This window comes from Malus domestica, chromosome 05, assembly GCF_042453785.1.
Source record: "Malus domestica chromosome 05, GDT2T_hap1".
In the NCBI taxonomy this organism is placed as follows: Eukaryota; Viridiplantae; Streptophyta; class Magnoliopsida; order Rosales; family Rosaceae; genus Malus; species Malus domestica.
The window spans coordinates 6,421,498-6,440,386 of NC_091665.1; the positions used below are offsets into that span (position 1 = coordinate 6,421,498).

The following is an 18,889-nucleotide window of genomic DNA, read 5'->3' on the forward strand; positions in this document are numbered from 1 at the left end:
GAAAGAAAGCAATCAGACAGCACTTGGTATCAAACTTCCGATCTGGAATCAACTGCTTGGAACCCTTCCCTGATTGCTTACCTAGCACTACCCTCGAAATACCCATTGTTTCAACATCTTATGCTTCTAGAGAAAATACCACATCTGCCTGAAGAACAGATAAGGCAAGGGAAAATGATACCTTGAAGCATGTAGAGACAAGCACAACAAAACACGAGTCGATTCATCTGTTACTTCTTCAAAATCAAAAGTATCTCATATCATTAGGGTTTCAATCACTCTGGGTTTGGTGGACCTGTTTTGACCCTCAAATTCTTGGGTCGACCCGCTAGACGTTGTGAACTACACGTGCCGATTTACCACCCTTGAATCAAATCCTTAAAGATCAAGTCACCAACTGGAAGAAAAGCCCATCAATCTTGAAGATCATACCGTTGACCAAACTGCTCAGGTGTGAATTAGAAAGATTGAACAAAGCAACAAGTCGTCACTTTCACCTCGTGCTTGCTTGCTTGCAATATGTTCGAGTCAACCTTCAAGAATCAAGCCTCAACGGCCCTTGAAGAAGTTTCCAGCCAAATTCAAGATCAAGCCTCGACGGCCCTTGAGGAAATCACAAGTCCGATTCAAGATTAAGTGTCTACCACCCTTAAATCAAAACCTAGTTCAAGAATAGCCTGTGGAAAGTCAACAATTGGAGGAAACCAAAAAGTCCTCCGAACCAGTTCAAGATCAAAGCTGTGGAAAGTCAACAATTGGGGGAAACCAGAAAATCCTCCGAACCAGTTCAAGATCAAAGCTGTGGAAAGTCAATAAGCGTAACAAAATACGTGCCGATTCACCCACTACCAAAGCAAAAGATCATCTACCACATGAAGCTCCTTGTGGTCCAATTTCAACCTTCAAGATCAAGCCTCAACGGCCTTTGAAAAGAAATTTCAAACAAAGTTCAAGATCAAGCCCCAACGGCCCTTGAAGAAATCACCAACCCAGTTCAAGATCAAGCCTCAACGGCCCTTGGATCAACATCTGCAATAAGGGACTTCAAAACGCATCTTCTACACGTGACAAGCACATGTATACGACGCGCCTTGAAGTGGGGGCATTTGTAGACATCGAAATTTCGGTAAAATAAATGTTGATCAATAATTAAAATTTCAATGTTTATGTGTCACATAAATTTTACACATAGCATGTGACTAAACGAAAAATCAAAATAAATCAGAAAAGTCATCAAACAGGACACGTGTCAACACCTGGCAGAAATGATTTATTTCATCTAATTATTTAAATCCAAAAAATCAAGTTTTGGAATTCTATAAATAGGAGGCCAAGGCATTCATTTTGGGACACCAATTCATAACCAATTCACCTCACACCAAAACCTTGAAGCTTTGAAACTCCAAAGCTCCTAAGCAAATCCCGAAGAATCAAGAAAGCCCTCTTCGTTCTTCGTCAACTCAACCTTCAAGATCAAGCCCCAACGACCCTTGAAAAACTTCCATCAATTCAAGATCAAGCCCCGACGGCCCTTGAAGAAAGTGTCCATCGTTCATCACTCGTTCATCCCTAGATTAAGCCCCGACGGCCCTTTGGATCCACGACGTCAACAAATTTGCACAACTGTTCATTCCAAGATCAAGCCCCGACGGCCCTTTGGACCAACAACATCAAATCCATCCATTGCAAAGATAGAATCAGAGGCTAAATTTGTAGAAGAGATTGTAACCCCTAAATCATCAATACAAATATTATTTTGTACACGTGTTCTTGTCTCGTTCATCGCAGGAAATTTCCGTGTTTACAGTCATTTGTACTAAATCATTCACTACTACTCACTAAATGAGAGCTTGAACCTATGTACTTGTGTAAACCCTTCACAATTAATGAGAACTCCTCTACTCCGTGGACATAGCCAATCTGGGTGAACCACGTACATCTTGTGTTTGCTTCCCTATCCCTATTTATTTACATACTTATCCACACTAGTGATCGGAGCAATATAGCGAAGGTCACAAACTTAACATTTTCTGTTGTAATAAAGTCCTCACTGATTTTGTGCATCAACATTTGACGCCGTCTGTGGGAAACGACCCGAAAAACTATGTCGATTCTCTTTCATTTTTTTCACCTCCGCCGTGAATCTGCAAAATCTGCAAAAACCCCAAGAAACCAAATATTTTATCTCTCACTTTGCTATCCTCTTACAAAAAAAAAAAAAAAAAAAAAAAATCACAAAAACCAAGAACACCACTCTCTCTCTAAAAATCCTAAGATTCTCTCTCTAAGCTGCTACATTTATAGCTGCTTTATTCACCCCTTTTCTTCTTGCTGGGTCTCTGTAGTTTCCACTGCAGAGTAAAACCCAGATTTTAGTTTTCAGATCCAAGCTTTGGAACAATGGTGGTCGAGCTTCAGTAGTCGATGAACTTCTCCATTTTCTCGGCAAACAAACAGAAAAGTCCTCTGCTTTTTGTTTCCTTATGTCTCTGGATCTGAAACTCTTTGTTTGGATCTGAAATTCCCTTTCCCTCTCTCCTTAATCTCTCTCTCTGAAAGTGAAATTCAGTCCCTCATTGGCCAATGGAGTGAACAACTCCGCCTACTCGCCCCAACTGCAATTCAAGGCTCTGGAGCTCTGCCTCAGCATCTCGTTCGACAGGGTCTCCTCGACCCAGCTCGTCGACGACCCGCCCGTTTCGAACTCGTTCTTGGCCGCCATCAAACGGTCCCAAGCCAACCAGCGCAGGCAGCCCGAAAATTACCACATATACCACCAGCTCTCGCAGCAGTCATCGCTCTCTGCCATTAAAGTAGAGCTCCAGCACCTGATTCTGTCGATTCTCGACGACCCTGTCGTCAGTCGGGTTTTCGCTGAAGCGAGGTTTCAGAGCTCAGAAATAAAGCTTGCAATTTTACTCCATTTTCCTCATCTTCTCATATACCCGCGCTCCAGAGGCCACCATCATTTGTTTCTCTGCAACTTAGCCGAGTACCCGGACCCCGGTCGCCCGACCTGAACTGTTTTAACTGACAGGGATGAGAATTCGAGGAGAATAGGAGAAATTCTCGGAAGAAACAGAGGGCGGAATCTTCTGCTTGTGGGCATATTCGCTCACGACGCACTCAAGAGCTTCGTGGAGGCTCTGGAGAAAAGAGACGACGGCGTTTTGCCGGCAGACCTGTCTGGGTTGTCTGTAATTTCAGCTGAAAATGATGTCTCAAACTTTATCACCGCGGATAGCGATGAAGAATCGGTGAATTTGAGATTCGAATAGATGGGTCGGGTCGCAGAGTAGAGTTTGGGGCCTGGGATTGTTCTGAACATTGTGGGACTACTGAAGCTGTTTACCATCCCACTACAAGGTCCCAGCAGCAACCAAGCCGAAAGAAAAAGCAGAAAACAGAATAATAAAAGCAAAAAGCAAAAGCAGAAGAGAGAGGTGCGGTGGAAAAGAGAACAACAAAAGCAAAAAAGAGAGGTGCAAGCTATCACCAATGAGTTCTATTCGTCGGTTCAAGCGAGGCAAGCTTCAAAGTTGCAGAGAAAACACAACAGCAAAAGAGAGAGGTGTGGTGGAAAAGAGAAAAGTAAAAGCAAAAGCAGAAAGCAAAAGAGGATAAAAAGAAGCAGACATAATTGCGGTGGTGATGGCATGCAGAAAAGGGAATTATGGGCGTGACCCATTGAGCTGAGGGTTGGATTTATTTTTGAATGATGTAATTTATTTTTCTTATCTTTCGGAGACATCTGTATAAACCCTATCAAAGAGTAATAATAATAAAAAAAACAAAAAAAATATAAAAAAAAATGACAAGCCCAAAATAATGGGCTAGAATGTTATATGGAGGGCGAAAGCCCATATGCCCAAAAGAGCCAGGCTCTATGGCTCCAAAATTATTCGGCACTCTACCGTTATTATCACCAACCAGGTGATCAAAAGTACGCCCAGTACTACAAAAAATTATTCGGCACTCTATCACTATTATCACCAACCAGGTAATCAAAAGTACGCCCAGTACTTGATAGGAGCATATTTATGCGACTGAGTTAGCTTGTTCTCATGAATTTATGTTATTATTTCTTAGTTAATTATGTATTTTAAGCTATTTTTGTGTGTTTATAGGTCCATAGGCCTTATAAAGCAATAAGATGCATTTTGGAGCAGTTTTGGGCTTGGAATGAATAGCACATGCATGGAGCAAGGTGGATGGACGAAATTGAAGACTAAAGAGGCTAGGAATGTGTTAAAGAGAAAGAAGAATTAATGTAAAAAGAACAAAGAGCTCAGCCATAAAGGGGTGTCACTCCACCATTCACCTTTCCATCATTGCCGTGCACCACCATTGCACTCCCTTTGGATTCCTATGCCGTGCATCATCATCCATGTTCCCTCTATTGACTTATTTGTTGCATCATTCCACCTCCCTTTCCTTTCTCTACCATGTGCACAATCATTCATGTTCCCTAGCTGCAACACCACTCTATTTTACCCCCATGCTTTGCATCATCACTTCACTTTCACCTTTGAATCATTTCAAACACCACTCATTGCACTCAATTGCTACACCATTCCTTGTTCCCTCCATCATTTCAGATTCATGCATCATTACATTGAATCATTGCACTCAATTGCTACACCATTCCTTGTTCCCTCCATCATTTCAGATTTCATGCATCATTGCACTCAATTGCTACACCACTCCATATTCCCCTCCATTGCCATGCACTTCCTCTATAAAAGGAAGTGTGTGTAACATAAATTTAGTTCATACTTGGTTAGATCATTCACTCCCATTTCAACACAACCTTTATCCAAACACATCCATTCATCTTCACATCCATTCCTCCATACAAACAAACCTTCAAACACTCACCAACACCTTGTGTCGTAGCAAAGGAAGGGAAGGAAAGTGCTTGGACGTGCTTGCTGTCCAACTTGGATCGTCGGAGCGTTTAGGTGTTTTCTTTCTTTTGTTTCTAATGTTTAAATTCATTTCCTTTCGTTTTGTTGTAAATATGAGTGGCTAAACTCCTCTTGGCTAGGGGTGATTTCAAAGCCATGACTATGTGTGCAATATAATTTGATAAATTCCAGTTATAAACTCTTGAATCGTGAATGCAATTGGCTTAACTATTTGATTGATAACTTATTTGTATTTGTTAATTAAGGGTCGACGCTTAATTGGCATGCATAAATCCGTTGCTAGAATATAAGGAAGTTTCACATAATCGTTACAAACTTTTATTCACATGTAGTGAAGGTCGCTTATAAACGATCGCGTTAAGTTCAATTCCTAGCATGAGTGACATGATGTCATAGTTGCAAGTGCTTTGTCAATGCTTATGGTTTTTATTAAACGTAATGATCTTTGATTGTATCTCTATTATGATTTCATGTAGGGAACTTTAGAAGAATGTTTTGGGTTGTCGAATAATGTCATCCAATCCAATAAAACAAGGAAAATCTGAAAGTTAACTAGTGATGTCACGGTTAATTTGGAGCATTGTCGTTCATAATTCAATGAAGTAGTAACTGGAAATCAAGTTATTTGCATACATGTCATGTGTGGAGAAAAAGCCTCTAGCTATCCCATCTATCATCTTATTTCTCAAAATTGTTTAACAATCTGTCTAGTTTTTCATACTTGTTTGTTTGTTTCAACTTCATCCAAATCAAAACCCCCCTTTTAGTTTCTTGTTTTAAAGTGTTTCAAATCTGTTTTAGTTTGTGTTTTTAAGTGTTTTGATTCAAGTAAAAGTCAATTTTCGTCCAAAGTCATTCCTAGTGTCTAGTTTAAGTTTATTTGGTTGTTTTAAGTTGTTTTGAGTATTTTAAGTTTGCTTTGAGTCTTGTGAGTCTTGTTAAGTGTTTTTAAGTTTAGTTTTATGTTTTTGAGTCAGTTTAGAGGTTATTAGCAAGCCCTCATAATCCCCGGTCCAGAACGTTCCCTACTTATACTTGTACTACAATTGTCAAAAGAGGGTTAAATTTGTGTGTTAAGATAATTTTCGCATCAGTACTCCAAAATTATTCGGTAGCCTGCCGCTATTATCACCAACTAGGTGATCAAAAGTACATCCAGTATTACCAAAATTATTTGGCAACCTGCCGCTATTATCACCAACCAGGTGATCAAAAGTACGCCAGTACTCCAAAATTATTCGGCAGTTTGCCGCTATTATCACCAACCAAGTGATCAAAAGTACGCCCAATACTCCAAAACTATTCGGCATCCTGCCGCTATTATCACCCACTAGGTGATCAAAAGTACGTCCAGTACTCCAAAATTATACATGAGCATCACTCATGTCATTCATACATAAACATTAATGAGCATCACTCATGATAATCATACATAAACATTCATGACCATCATTCATGTCAACATTCATGAGCATCATTCATGCCAACATCCATCAGTATTACTCATGTCAATCAACATAAACATTCATGAGCATCACTTATGTTAATTAGCTTTGAAAGCTTCATTTACAGAGCTCCAGCTTCGAGAGCTGCAGCTTTAAAAGCTTCATTTATAAAAGCTCCAGCTACAAAACTTCACTTTCAAAGCTTCACCTACAAAGCTTCAGTACAGGGTATACAAATACCGCCTCCGAACAACCGCCATTTTGGCCTATACATGGATTGAATTTAAAGTCGCCAACCAACAACCTCTATTGACTAAAAACTTAGGGGACTACACTATGTACCATATATTGGGCTTCCACAACTGGGCCACATGAAAAATGTTTGGGGGACTCTAGCCCATCCTTTATGTATTAAGGAGCGATCATTTATTATATAAAAGGGACCTCACTTTCATTAGAGAACACCCATTATTCATGTACTGAAGAGCGAGCCCTTAGTCTATAAAAAGGACTCCCTCACCATCATTAGAGAACATGGTCGTCTGCTGAGCAATTGCCTCGCTGCAAGCATCAACTCTAGCTTATGACTTATGTATTGAGGAGCGAGCGCTTATTTTATAAAAGGGACTCCCTCACCATCATTAGAGAGCATCGCTGCCCGCTGAGCAACCGCCTCGCCGCGAGCATCAACTCTAGCCCATCATTTATGTATTGAGGAGCGAGCCCTTATTCTATAAAAGGAACTCCTTCACCTTCAACGCCACAAGCTGAGCAAACCAAGGCAACATAAGCCACAAGTAGAGCAGCCTCGCAACATGTGCTACTTCTAGTTGAGCATCATTTCAGATTGGGCACCGCCTCATATCAAGTATTTAGTTCTAGACGACATCTACTTACTTCGGCCCACACATGGACTGAATTGCAAGTCTCTAGCCAAAAGACTCTCTTGACTGAAGACTTGGGGGACTACTGTTTATACCATACTTAGGGCCTCCGTATTTAGACCTCGTATAAATATTCGGGGGACTCAAGTGTAATTTGTAATAAATAAAGGGGCAAATATGTAATAAGTGAGGAGCCCTTATTCTATAAAAGGAACTCCTTACCCTCACAATGAGAGAAGCCTCACATCCCCTAAATAGAGGCTCTCTCAAACTCTCTCTCTTTCTCTGAGAGCTCTCACCCTCACAATCTTCTCACAAATAGAGAAATACAATATCAGTGTGGACGTAGCCTAAACATTGGAGTGAACACATCTTGTGTTCTTTACTTTCTTGCAGATTCACGGTCGGATTTACGTTGTTCCAAGACCCCTTCGGTTTTGTGCATCAACAATATCTCTTCCAGAATAGTCATAATTTAGAGAATGTGGATCATAACCTCCTCTGGAGTGTTATAGAGCTTGGATTTTAATCTCCACTTTTAGGAGTTGAATCATTGGGAATCTATACGTCTATCATGCTTCATGCATGAGACATCAACATTCCCATGTCCGCGGATTGTCCTTTCTGGGACGTGTATCCATGTGGCGACTGTCATGCTTCTGACATGCAACAATTATGCTTCGGGAATGCAATAATTCAGTAGTGCCATATTCTTTTTTTTTTTGAATGCTTGAACATTTTGAGTCTGAGAGTTTGCCACGCTTCAGGTGTGCAACAGATAACTCATTTACTGCCTCATTATTTTGTCTAACAGGGACATCAACAAGTATATGTGATGTTATCACTTTCGTTGCATCATTAAATGCATTTGGCATTTGACTTGCATATCGTTGCATCATTTAATCATTCTCACTTCGTTTTTATATTGATTGATTCATAAATCAAAATAAGACAAATTCTCTTCGTTTTTCTGGAACTGTCTTTTCTCATCATTATTCTAGAATGATATTTTCTCCCCCCAACGGCGGGAAAACTGTCTTATCAAAATCATAGTTTGCAAACCGCGTGGTAAACATATCCCCAGTCAAGGGTTCCAAATGTTGAATGATAGATGGTGAATCAAATTCAACATAAATTCCCAGTTTGTATTGATGCCTTATTTTAGTACGTTGTGGTAGTACTACATGCACATAGATAATATAATAAAAAACTCGTAAATGTTAATGTTTGGCTGGTGCCCAAACACGAGTTGTACTGAGAAATATTGATGGTTGGCAACTGGTCTCAACCGAACTTAATAATGAATTATGTAAAATGGTATTTACCCATCTTGCAATTTCTTTTTCATGACTAGAGCGCGGGTAATCAATTTCATCAGCTTAATAAATGCTTATGCTAAATTATTTTGAGTATGAACATGAGGAACATGGTGTTCAACATCAATGCCCAATGACATGCAATAATCATCAAAACTTCGAGATGTAAACTCTCCAGCGAATATGCATTATATCATCATTTGCATAAATCAAGGAACTTCTGGTCCTTATTTAATAGCCTATGAATTGGGATTCTCATGGCTTTCATTACAATTAAGTTGTGGTACTTCAGCTCTTCAAACTTAAGGTACTCATTAAGGAACTTCATGTCCAATCTTGAGGATCTAGGGACTTCATTCCTGATCTTTTTGCATGATAGAACTTCAGGTCTAATCATTTTATGTGATGATGATCAAGAAACTTCAGGTTCTGATTTGATCAAGAAACTTTAGGTCTAGTATGTACTCATCGTAACAAAAATAAGTACAATAAATAAATTAAAGCAATAGGCGGTAATTCCAACCATGGTAAATAAATTGCTTTTAAGTAAATAAAGCTTGTGACATGGGCTTTGATTCAGCACCATTTACATAAATATCAAAGCTTTAAAGAAAAGGGTAATAATTCTACCCACTGTAAATAAACAAAACTTGTGATAGGGCTTTAAACCAACACCATGCACATAAATATGCCAAAACAGAAAATGCAATGATTAAGTCCTCATCTTTTGTTTTTTTCTTTTTTCTTAGTCTGCCACTTTCTTTTGTTTGATTCATTTTATTTTTATTTTTATTTCACAGTTCTGAAGTCATTTTGGTTACTCAGGAAATAATAGTAATAATAAGTTTCAATTGGTGTTCCTCCTTCGTGAGTTTTGAAAAAGTCAAAACGGTTCTCATAAGTTTTGGAGTCAAGTGTGTCTGCAACCTATGAGAAGATCAAACCTTTAGATTTAGCTCAAATTTTAGTATGATATGGATAAGAGGATACCGAACAACTTTCGTGAAGAAACAATTTCGATCTGAGATACCGAAATAGAGTTTTGGTACTCATAAGGTGCTTGTCCAATTTTCTGCGGAAATTGGAAACTGGTTTGGCATTTCAGGCATCTGCGATGATCGCACCGTTGGAATTTTCTAAAAATTTGATATGTTGTAGGTACTGGGCGGACGAACAACTTTGAAGAAGAAAATATTTCAATCCGAGTTCTGCAAGTTGAAGTTCCGAGGCTGTTTACATGACTATTAGATTCTCTAAGAATTTTGAGTCTGTACTCTTTTGCTTCTGTAAATGATGATATATAGTCATACAACAATATATATATATATATTTGCTTCAAGAAAATCAGTAGTACAAAGATTTTAGGATGAAATGAAATGATTTTCTTATTTGTGAGATTCCAGGCGACAGAGGTGAACATGATTTGTGGCGTTGTGCTTTCCACTGACACGAGAGCTTCTCGTGCTGATAACGTGTTTTAAAATTAACGGTGTGTGCAGTGGAAGACGGTGTGTGCAGTAGAATAAATAAAAAAGACACAAAATTTACGAGGTTCATTTACAGTCAGTGTGACTAGAGTACGTCCTCGGGGCAGTACTGATGCTTTCATTTATAATCTGAAATAATAAGATTACAAAGATAACTCTCTCTATTCTCTCCTCCCTTTTTCCTCTCTCTGCCACGAGCCTTCTGGCTTCTCTCTTCCGTTCTTCTCTTATTTTTATTCTCTTCGTATCTCCTTTGATTTATAGGCAAAGCAGGAGCACCAAAAGCAAGCAGTGGCAGCTCCTTGTGGAAGGACATGTAGAGTGAGATGAGTGGGATGTAGTGGGTTGGCCATCCACACATTGAATGGCTCATAATATTATAACGTTTGGGTATTTGTGTCCCATTATTTTTGTCTGTGAATCATTCATAATACCATATTTTGCGATTTTCTTATCTAGAACACCGTAGCATTACAATTGATTAACTAAGGTTAAAATAGTAATTTCAACATAAATTCACTTATTGGGTTGTTACTTTCATTTGTTATTTTTCATAACAAATTAAATGTCAACTAGCACACGTTTAGGCTTGTGAAAGAAGGTTAGTACATAAGTAATGAGGTAAGTTATCAATCGAAAAAACACAGATATTTGATTGCGGATTTCTAAATACAACCCACTTTATTTAATTTCATAACTTAGTAAACATATGAAAAGTTAAGAACCAGAGGAATGTTCACGTAACCAAAACATAAGAATGAAGGACTCGTAGAACTTATAAACATTGTTAATATCAATTCTGGCTTTATTTTCAAGTGGTCGATTATGAATTTAATGGGAAACTCGTACTTTTCTAATTTAATGTGTTAGTAAACACCTGAGAAAATTAAAGAAGAGGAATAATTTTTCACGCGTATTTTGGTAAACACGTGAAATGCAAGAGCTAAAATGTACTTATTTGGTATGACAATAAGGATAAAGATGTATGAGAATGAATGAATATGATATAAACAAACCTCTATATTTATCCTCATTCTTTATGATTTATGTATGTCATATCCAAAATCATTAGCACCAACTTATATATAATAATACTTGTACTAAGAGCTAAGAGCAGGAGATTTGGGCTTAACCACTCAATGAACATGTCATAATAATTTGGTTTTGAACTCGTAATTTAAAAAAACTAAACACTACAGGGGCGTTTGTTGGGCCGGATTATCTTGGACTTGACTAGCTTCAAGGATTAAGCTGGACTGACTTAGACTAGACTAAGCTGGACTAACTTAGTGAAACGTTTGGTGCAGTGTTGGACTAAGAAGCTGGATCATAACAAATTCTAATATTATATTATTTAATATATAAATTATTAATATTTTATTATGATCTAAGTGATCGGAAATGACGAGGAGTCTATCAGAAGTGGTTGTTGAGCATGACGAGGACGAGAGAGGATAGTCTTAGCTAGTCTCATGGTTATTGGGGAGTCTCGCTAAGACCTCTTAGTGAAGGGTGTTGTCTATGCTAGTCCCCTTTAGTCTCATTAATATTAGTCCCAACATGAAACAAACACAGTATTAGTCTAGTCCAATCCCACTTAGTGAGCGCAAACAAACACCGCCTACAAATTTTTTAGGCCTAGTATATCATACCTACAAATATCACCGATATTCTTTCTCACTCCTAAATAAGACAAAAAATCCAATTGACAATAAAAATTCAAAAACAGCAGTTTCTTGCTTCTTCTGTTTTCCTCCACCAAATCGATCTCCTCTCTCTCATTCCTCTCTCTCGACCTTGTCTGCAATTGCCTGCCGCTGCTAGCCCTTTCTTCTTCACTTCGCATTCCCCGAATTTCACAATTCCCAAGTTCGTCTCGGCGAGAGGAGTTAATCGCAAACACTGAAAGCGAAGAACAGAAAAGGATGTTAAGAGGGAAGAAGATGAAGCAGCGCTTCACCTTCTTCTTCTTCTCCTCTTGAGATTCATGGCCGCTTCTCAGCACCGCTGCGTTTTTGGTAATCTCTCTTTCTCTCTCATTCATTCATTCATCCTCTCTTTGTTTTGCTATGAAATCTTGCGGCTTCGATTTTGATTCTAAATCAATCGCAACGAGTTCAATTGAGTCCGAATGCCATTTCTTAAGGGTTTTGCAGAAATTGGGTTGAAATTTTATATGGGTAATTTCTGATGTTATTTTTTCTGTGGTTGAATTATTTGTGATGCTATTTTTTCTGTGGTTGAATTATTTGTGATGCAGTGGGGAATATACCTTACGATGCCACTGAGGAACAGCTTGTAGAAATCTGCCAGGAGGTTGGTCCTGTTGTATCTTTCAGGTCAGTCAGTTGGCTCCCATCCCAATCACAAACTTTACAATTTTACATAAACCCTAAAATGTAACTCTAATTCTGCTTTATGTTTTACTTAGAGACTGATTTATCATTATTCCGAAGAAAAAACAATATAATTTAATCACAAATTTACAATTTTACGAATCCTCTTCTTCCTGTCCATTTCAATTTTAATTTTGCTGTTACGTTTCACTTAGAAACCGATTTGTCGTTGTTCAGAAGAAAAAACAAACATAATCTTTACCTTGCATAATTTAGATGCAGTTGAATTTCAAAGGATGTTAAATAGGTTGTCCTTCTTATGCTAGTGAAGCTATATGCTCTAGGATGTTAAATACGTTATAAATGTCTACAGTTTTTAAAGTGAGTTTAGAGGCGAAGTTGTATTAGCTAGCTATTTTCGTGTAGCTGATGTTACAATATTTTTTAGGTTGTGAAGTAAGTGTACTGCATGGCAAGTAGCCAAACTTAAGGTGTTCTGGAAGTAGCCGAATATTTTTAATATATTTTTCTATGCAACCTTTTTTTTCTTTCAGACTAGTTATTGATAGAGAGACTGGGAAACCAAAAGGTTATGGGTTTTGCGAATACAAGGATGAAGAGACTGCTCTAAGTGCTCGTCGCAATCTTCAGGGTTATGAAATCAATGGCCGGCAATTACGAGTTGATTTTGCTGAAAATGACAAAGGCACTGACAGAAGTCGAGAACAGGTGAATAGGAGATTTTTAGCTGCAGTATTATCCCATTTTCTTTGCTTTTCTAAATTTCTTGAAGTCATTTAATTAGCACCACTGTAGTCTTTTTTCTTTTACTGTCCCCACTCTATTATTAGAAGTGGCTTTACCAAGCTAGAAGGATATTTTGTAGGTTCTAAATTCTTGGATGACCAGTCTGACCTGGATTGTCCAACACTTTGATTACTTGACCATTGGTTTGGAATTAACAGTATCTAAAAGGGCTGGACTACACTTATATTTTGGCTGTTTTCTTTGGTTTGTCTGACTTATTTTAGTCGGTTAATCTGTTTCAAGATTGTTTGCACTCTATATCCCTCCTTTTTTTAAATGTTCTGTATTCTTTTGAGATCAGTCATAGTACTGTTTCCTTGGAAATGTGGCCAATAAACCAAACGAGTGACATAAATCATCTTAGTAGTGACAGTTGAATAGGGGGTTATGCCAGGATTGCGTATGTATTAGTGCATATAAATGTTGGTTTTATTGTAAGCTTAAGGTAATTTTTTCTCCATTTGCAGGGTCGTGGTGGACCAGGACTGACTGCTAATGTTGGTTAGTTTTCTTCTCTTTTTTCTTGTTCTTGTTTACCGAGTTATTATTTGATTTAAGAGAAGTCTGAATTGTGCTATCTTTTTCTTTTGGTTACATCATAGACCCCCAAAAACAAGTAGGGGGACCATCTGTTCATGCAGAATCTCTTCAACATCAGCCAATTGGTCTCCATATTGCTATTACTGCAGCTACCGTCATGGCAGGAGCTCTAGGTGGTGCTCAGGCTGGTTTGCAGTCAGCTCAAAGTGGCTTGCAGAATCAATTGGCACCACCAAATGATCCCTTGACACTTCATCTGGCCAAAATGTCTAGGGGTCAGTTGAATCAAATTATGGCAGAACTCAGGGTCAGAAATTGAAGAAGCTTATTTCTTTATTTTGGATCCATCTTGGTATGTTTCTCATACTTTTTCTAATTATAGGTAATGGCTATACAAAACAAAGAACTAGCTCGTCAACTATTGCTTGCAAGGCCACAGTTGCCAAAAGCCCTCTTCCAGGTGAATATTGACTATTTGTATTAGTGTTTATGTGGTACAAATTTCAATCAGTAAATTTCTTTTTTGATACTACCCTTTTGTTAAAGCTTTTATGCATTATTCTTTTGTAAATATGTAATTTTGTTTGAGAGGTTTTCCTGATGTCTGACCATAAACTTCCCGGAAGAGTAGATTTGATTGAGCTGTATACTTCTGGTTTCCTTGTCTAGGGAGGTCCTTCAGACATGCTTTCTCCAAAAGGTGAAGTTGTTTGAATAATTAGTTGTAAAAGGGAGACAAATTGTTGTGTCAAATTGGGACTCTCTTTACTAAATGAAGCGTATTGGAATGACCACCGTGTGTAGGCTTTGCGTTATTCGTTTGTTACATTTACCTTATTCTCAATTTGGATGATGTTTTAATAGCTCCGTTCCCTATTGCCCCCCCCCTCTCCCAGCGCCTCTGCAGATGTTAACAGCTCACCAATTGATATTGGTTGATTAGATGGAGGACAGAGCAGGGACATGAAAGTTTAAGTTCTCTTTTAGAACATACCATTAAGCATGGAGTAAAAGCTGTTTACATAGCAATTATGAGCATATAACAGCCGCATTCATCTGCATTGAGTATCTTTGTCTTGATGTAGAAGCGTTCTTGTTTCCCTGTCATGCTTTTGGTTACCTGCTAATGATCTAGATGATTCCCACTGGAAATTGAAGGGCCAACATACTCCATAACCTTTTCCGCTTGTGCTTTTGTGCTGTTTCTTTTGCTAAATTGTTATAGTGTTGATATCTTAACTTTGTTTTCAGGCACAAATAATGCTTGGAATGGTGAGCTCACAAATGGTTCGTTTCTCCACCTGGAACTGTTGTCATATCAATATTGTTAAGTACTTGTGCTTAATTAACTTATTAATGGTAAGACTTTGACTTTCCCTTTTCAGTTGCGGATGCCAAATATCAGGCAAGCTTCAGGTCATATCTCACAGCCTCCATTCAACGAGGCCTTGCAGTCTGGGTTGGTGCCCAATGTGCAAGAAGGCCAATTTTCTGCTGTACCTCAAAATCCATTGGTTAGAAGCCAGTTTTCTGCACCCCAACAGCAACCCACGCACCCTCGAATGCCGCTTCCACAACATGCAAACCACCATGTTTTGCAACAGGTCTCATTACTGGGGCAATCTGGAGTTCCAACACTTCCTCCCATACACCCTCAGTCTTCAAGTGGTTTGTCCATTCGACCCCAAACTCAGCTTACAAATTCTTCTAGTTCAAACCAGAAAATGCAGCCTTCTTTACTACAGCACCCGGGTCAGGTTGGACGTGCAAATTTTGGGCTTAACACTCATATGGTTAATCCAATTGCTACTGTACAGCATTCTTCTTTACCTCGTCCTGTGTCTGAAGCCAGTTTCCAGGTGCCATATTTTATAGTACTTGTGATAATTTCGATTTTGATGTCTACGTTTGATTGAAAAAGAGGATTGGTTGCAAAGGCGGATAGAATAATTAGTTAAGCTGAACAGAAACTTTATGTAATGCATTATGCTTGTTGTGTTGTATTTTAGTTGACTTTTATAAAATTTCTGGATGAAGGTTTGTGTTTACAAAATTCAGAGGACTAGGGTGTGAAAAAATTATCTGACCTCCATCGTTTTGTGCTTTTAGTTAGCTTTTTAGTTTTTGTCATTGTTTGTGTTATCTAACTTTGCTTTATTTGTTACAGCCTGGCTCTTCAATGTCTTCAGGAATCAACAGGGACAGATCCTTTCAAATGGTTAATGATTCTGTAGAATCAGTTAAGCGTTCTTCAAAGCTAATGAAATTGGATGATGGAAGGGGTAGCTCTTTGTCAAGAGTGGGTCTTAATGTGCCTAATGCCAATGGGTCTGTATTGCCCCATGCTTTGCCTGCGAAACCTGTTCATAAGTCAGAAGAAGTACAGCACTCTGAGAAACAGATTTCTCAGGTAATATCTTCCCTGGTGATTACTTTATTCCAGTTGTTTTTCATATTTTTGCAGCTAGTTCGGTCTTGAAACTGGAAAATTTTGTGTGAAAAGAAAAGTTGTCTTGCTGCTCAGTGACACTGATTTTTTTGGTATCATGAATTGCTGGCACAAATTTTTATTAAGTTTATGTTGAGGCCTGTGCCTCCATCTGAAAAGTATTAACCAATTGGCATTAGGTCATCTAAAAAGTATTAACCAATTGGCATTAGGTGGAGTCCTAAAATCTTATACATTGAAATATAAGCCTTAGAATACCTGATGTGAGAATTGATATACTCAACACATCCCCTCACATGTGCGCTCACATGAATTTATATTCTCCCTTATATTGTGATGTGGAGCATGTTTTACAAAATTAGGCCTGAAACCTAACGAACTGCTTGTTCTGATATCATGTTGCTTCTACAGCATCTAATAGAAAAACCAAGTGCAAAGGCATATGATTTTTATGAATTGAAATGTTAGATAGACAGAAAACAATGTGGGACTTTATATTCTCAGCCAATTGGGGAAAAGCTTTGTGACATTCCCCATATCTTTGTAGCTTAAGCATTACAAAATTCTCTCTGATAAAGGGGCTAATTTTCTCTTAACTAGTGGATGGAGGTTCGGAAAAGAAAGTCATTTGGATACTGAACTATTGGTTTAAATCATCTGTAGTGATTAATCAACACCTCAAAGGATTTTACTTGTGGGTTCTTGATGAACCAGCGTATATAACATAAAGACTTAGAAGGAATTTAGAAGTGATTTAATGATGCAAGAGCCAATTTTTTAGTATGATAAATAAGCTCATCCAAGTGCCAGGCACTACATGATTGAGTGCTTGTTTGTTACCTGGAATTAATGTAATTTACACTTGTACTCTAGGTCTATTTTGGATTCCTACGTTAGTTGTCTTTGACCCTCTTTATGTTACATGATCAATGTCTTAGGTGTCATCAATTCTGCGCTTTAGAATTCCTAAGCATATTAATTTGGGTGTTTCAATGAGCCATATACCATTGTAGAATGGAGCAGAATAATGGATAAGTTTCGTTTTGGTGCCTAGGATCAGTCCATATTATAGACCTAGGATGTTCCTTGGAAGATGCAGATGGATGGAGGAGGAAGGTGGGTTTTGTGAATGTAGTAACAGGCTCTTCTGACATTGATAATGCAGGTGCTAAGAATAAGTTCGGGGTATGGAGATTTGCTTGGTGTTACACGGGCCAGCAATTAATAGGGAGTGAAGGTATTTCTTGAATTAGTATAAAGAGGTGGAGGTGAGGATTGAAAGGTCGTCTTGAGAGTTTAGAAATTCACATTTTTGTGCTTTTCTGGAATTGTAGCTTTTTTACAAGTTGTTCCAAAAGAATGTTTAGAATGCTAGCACATATTAACAGTATCTAACATGTGCCTAGAGTTTGTGCTTCAGTCATATGTGAATGCGTGTATTTTCAGTTTCCTGTTTTAGTTTTGAAGCATTTTGTGAGATGGTCGCTCCAGAATCTTGATGCAATTTACTATATAGTATGCAATTAATTTTTTCACTGTTTGTATGATGAAGTTCATTATAATAAACTTTGTTCTTCTCAAAAAACAACCGGATAAGAGATACTGCTCCAATTTGCCATTTGATCTGGAGTATCTGACATCATGGTTAATCTTTCTCAGTCTGAGCTTCACCCTGGGGTGGAGTCTGCTCTACTACAACAAGTTTTGAGCCTAACACCGGAAAAACTGAGTTCATTGTCTCCGGAACAGCAACAAGAAGTAATAAAGCTCCAACAGTTGCTTCGGCGAGATCAGATTCAGCCATCGTAGCAGAGTCATAAATGGCAGTTTTGATGCAGCAAGTTGTTACATGTGCAGGCACCAACTTGCTTGCTAGAGCAACAAAAGGCATGGTATTGATTCAATCGATTTTGATTGTTTGTAACAGTATGTTCACGTAAGGAGTCGATTCAGAGGATCTGCAGTGCAGGAGTACTACCATATTCGTGTAGCTTACACAAGCTTGTGTTCTAGTCTAGTCAGTAAATTAGTTAGAATAGCAAAATTTTGTCTGTATCGCAACATTTAAATTTACGTTCCCTCAGCTAAAATTTGTTGCTTCACTTTTGACAATCCTTTGCTCCAAACGTTATGTACTTTGCTCGAGGTTTATTCAGATACTACAAAAATTTCTCGTGGACGTATCGTTTCGTCTATGAAAGCTTCATGGATCGCTTCATCATCTGTATCGTCACTTGGTTTCTCCTCAGTTGTTTTGTTATTTACAGTTACTTGGAAGTATTGAGGGTGTATGACTCGATGCCCGGCGAACAAGGAATAAGAACATTTACAAATTTGCTTGCAGGGCGGTCGATTATGTTTTATTTTCCCAACAATTTGTATTTAAAGGTTGTGGTCAATATTTGTATTTGAATAAATCTGATATTTTGCGTTTGAAGATCATTAGACCGCCGAGATGCATAATCGTTGTGATGATGCATTACACATCATGCTCAGTTTTGGGGAAGGGATTCAAATTTGGTTTAGGGGGTTGGGTAAAACGCTGTTTAACCAACTGGCTTAACGTATGCAATGAAAATATTGTACTAATAATATATATTTGTATGAAGTGGGGGATTATCTTGGTGAATAAGATTTTCTTTCTCAACTCATTGCTGTCATAGGTTTAAACCATCTTTCCTTCCTATAGTGTAGATT

The 18,889-nt window shown here is 38.2% G+C and overlaps 2 protein-coding genes across 2 annotated transcripts; both read left to right on the forward strand.

Moving 5' to 3' along the window:
- Positions 1-2,400: 2,400 nt before the first annotated feature.
- LOC114825060 (protein SMAX1-LIKE 8-like) lies at positions 2,401-3,278 on the forward strand. The gene is made up of 3 exons (XM_029103392.1): positions 2,401-2,417; positions 2,570-2,884; positions 3,038-3,278. Exons 1-3 carry the CDS (start codon positions 2,401-2,403, stop codon positions 3,276-3,278), a joined length of 573 nt encoding a protein of 190 aa, XP_028959225.1.
- Positions 3,279-11,729: 8,451 nt separating this feature from the next.
- LOC103443911 (cleavage stimulating factor 64) lies at positions 11,730-18,398 on the forward strand. The gene is made up of 10 exons (XM_029101927.2): positions 11,730-12,078; positions 12,321-12,399; positions 12,951-13,125; positions 13,671-13,704; positions 13,806-14,050; positions 14,126-14,203; positions 14,995-15,030; positions 15,129-15,602; positions 15,911-16,153; positions 17,852-18,398. Exons 1-10 carry the CDS (start codon positions 12,048-12,050, stop codon positions 17,999-18,001), a joined length of 1,545 nt encoding a protein of 514 aa, XP_028957760.1. The 5' UTR covers positions 11,730-12,047; the 3' UTR covers positions 18,002-18,398.
- The last annotated feature ends 491 nt before the right edge of the window (positions 18,399-18,889 follow it).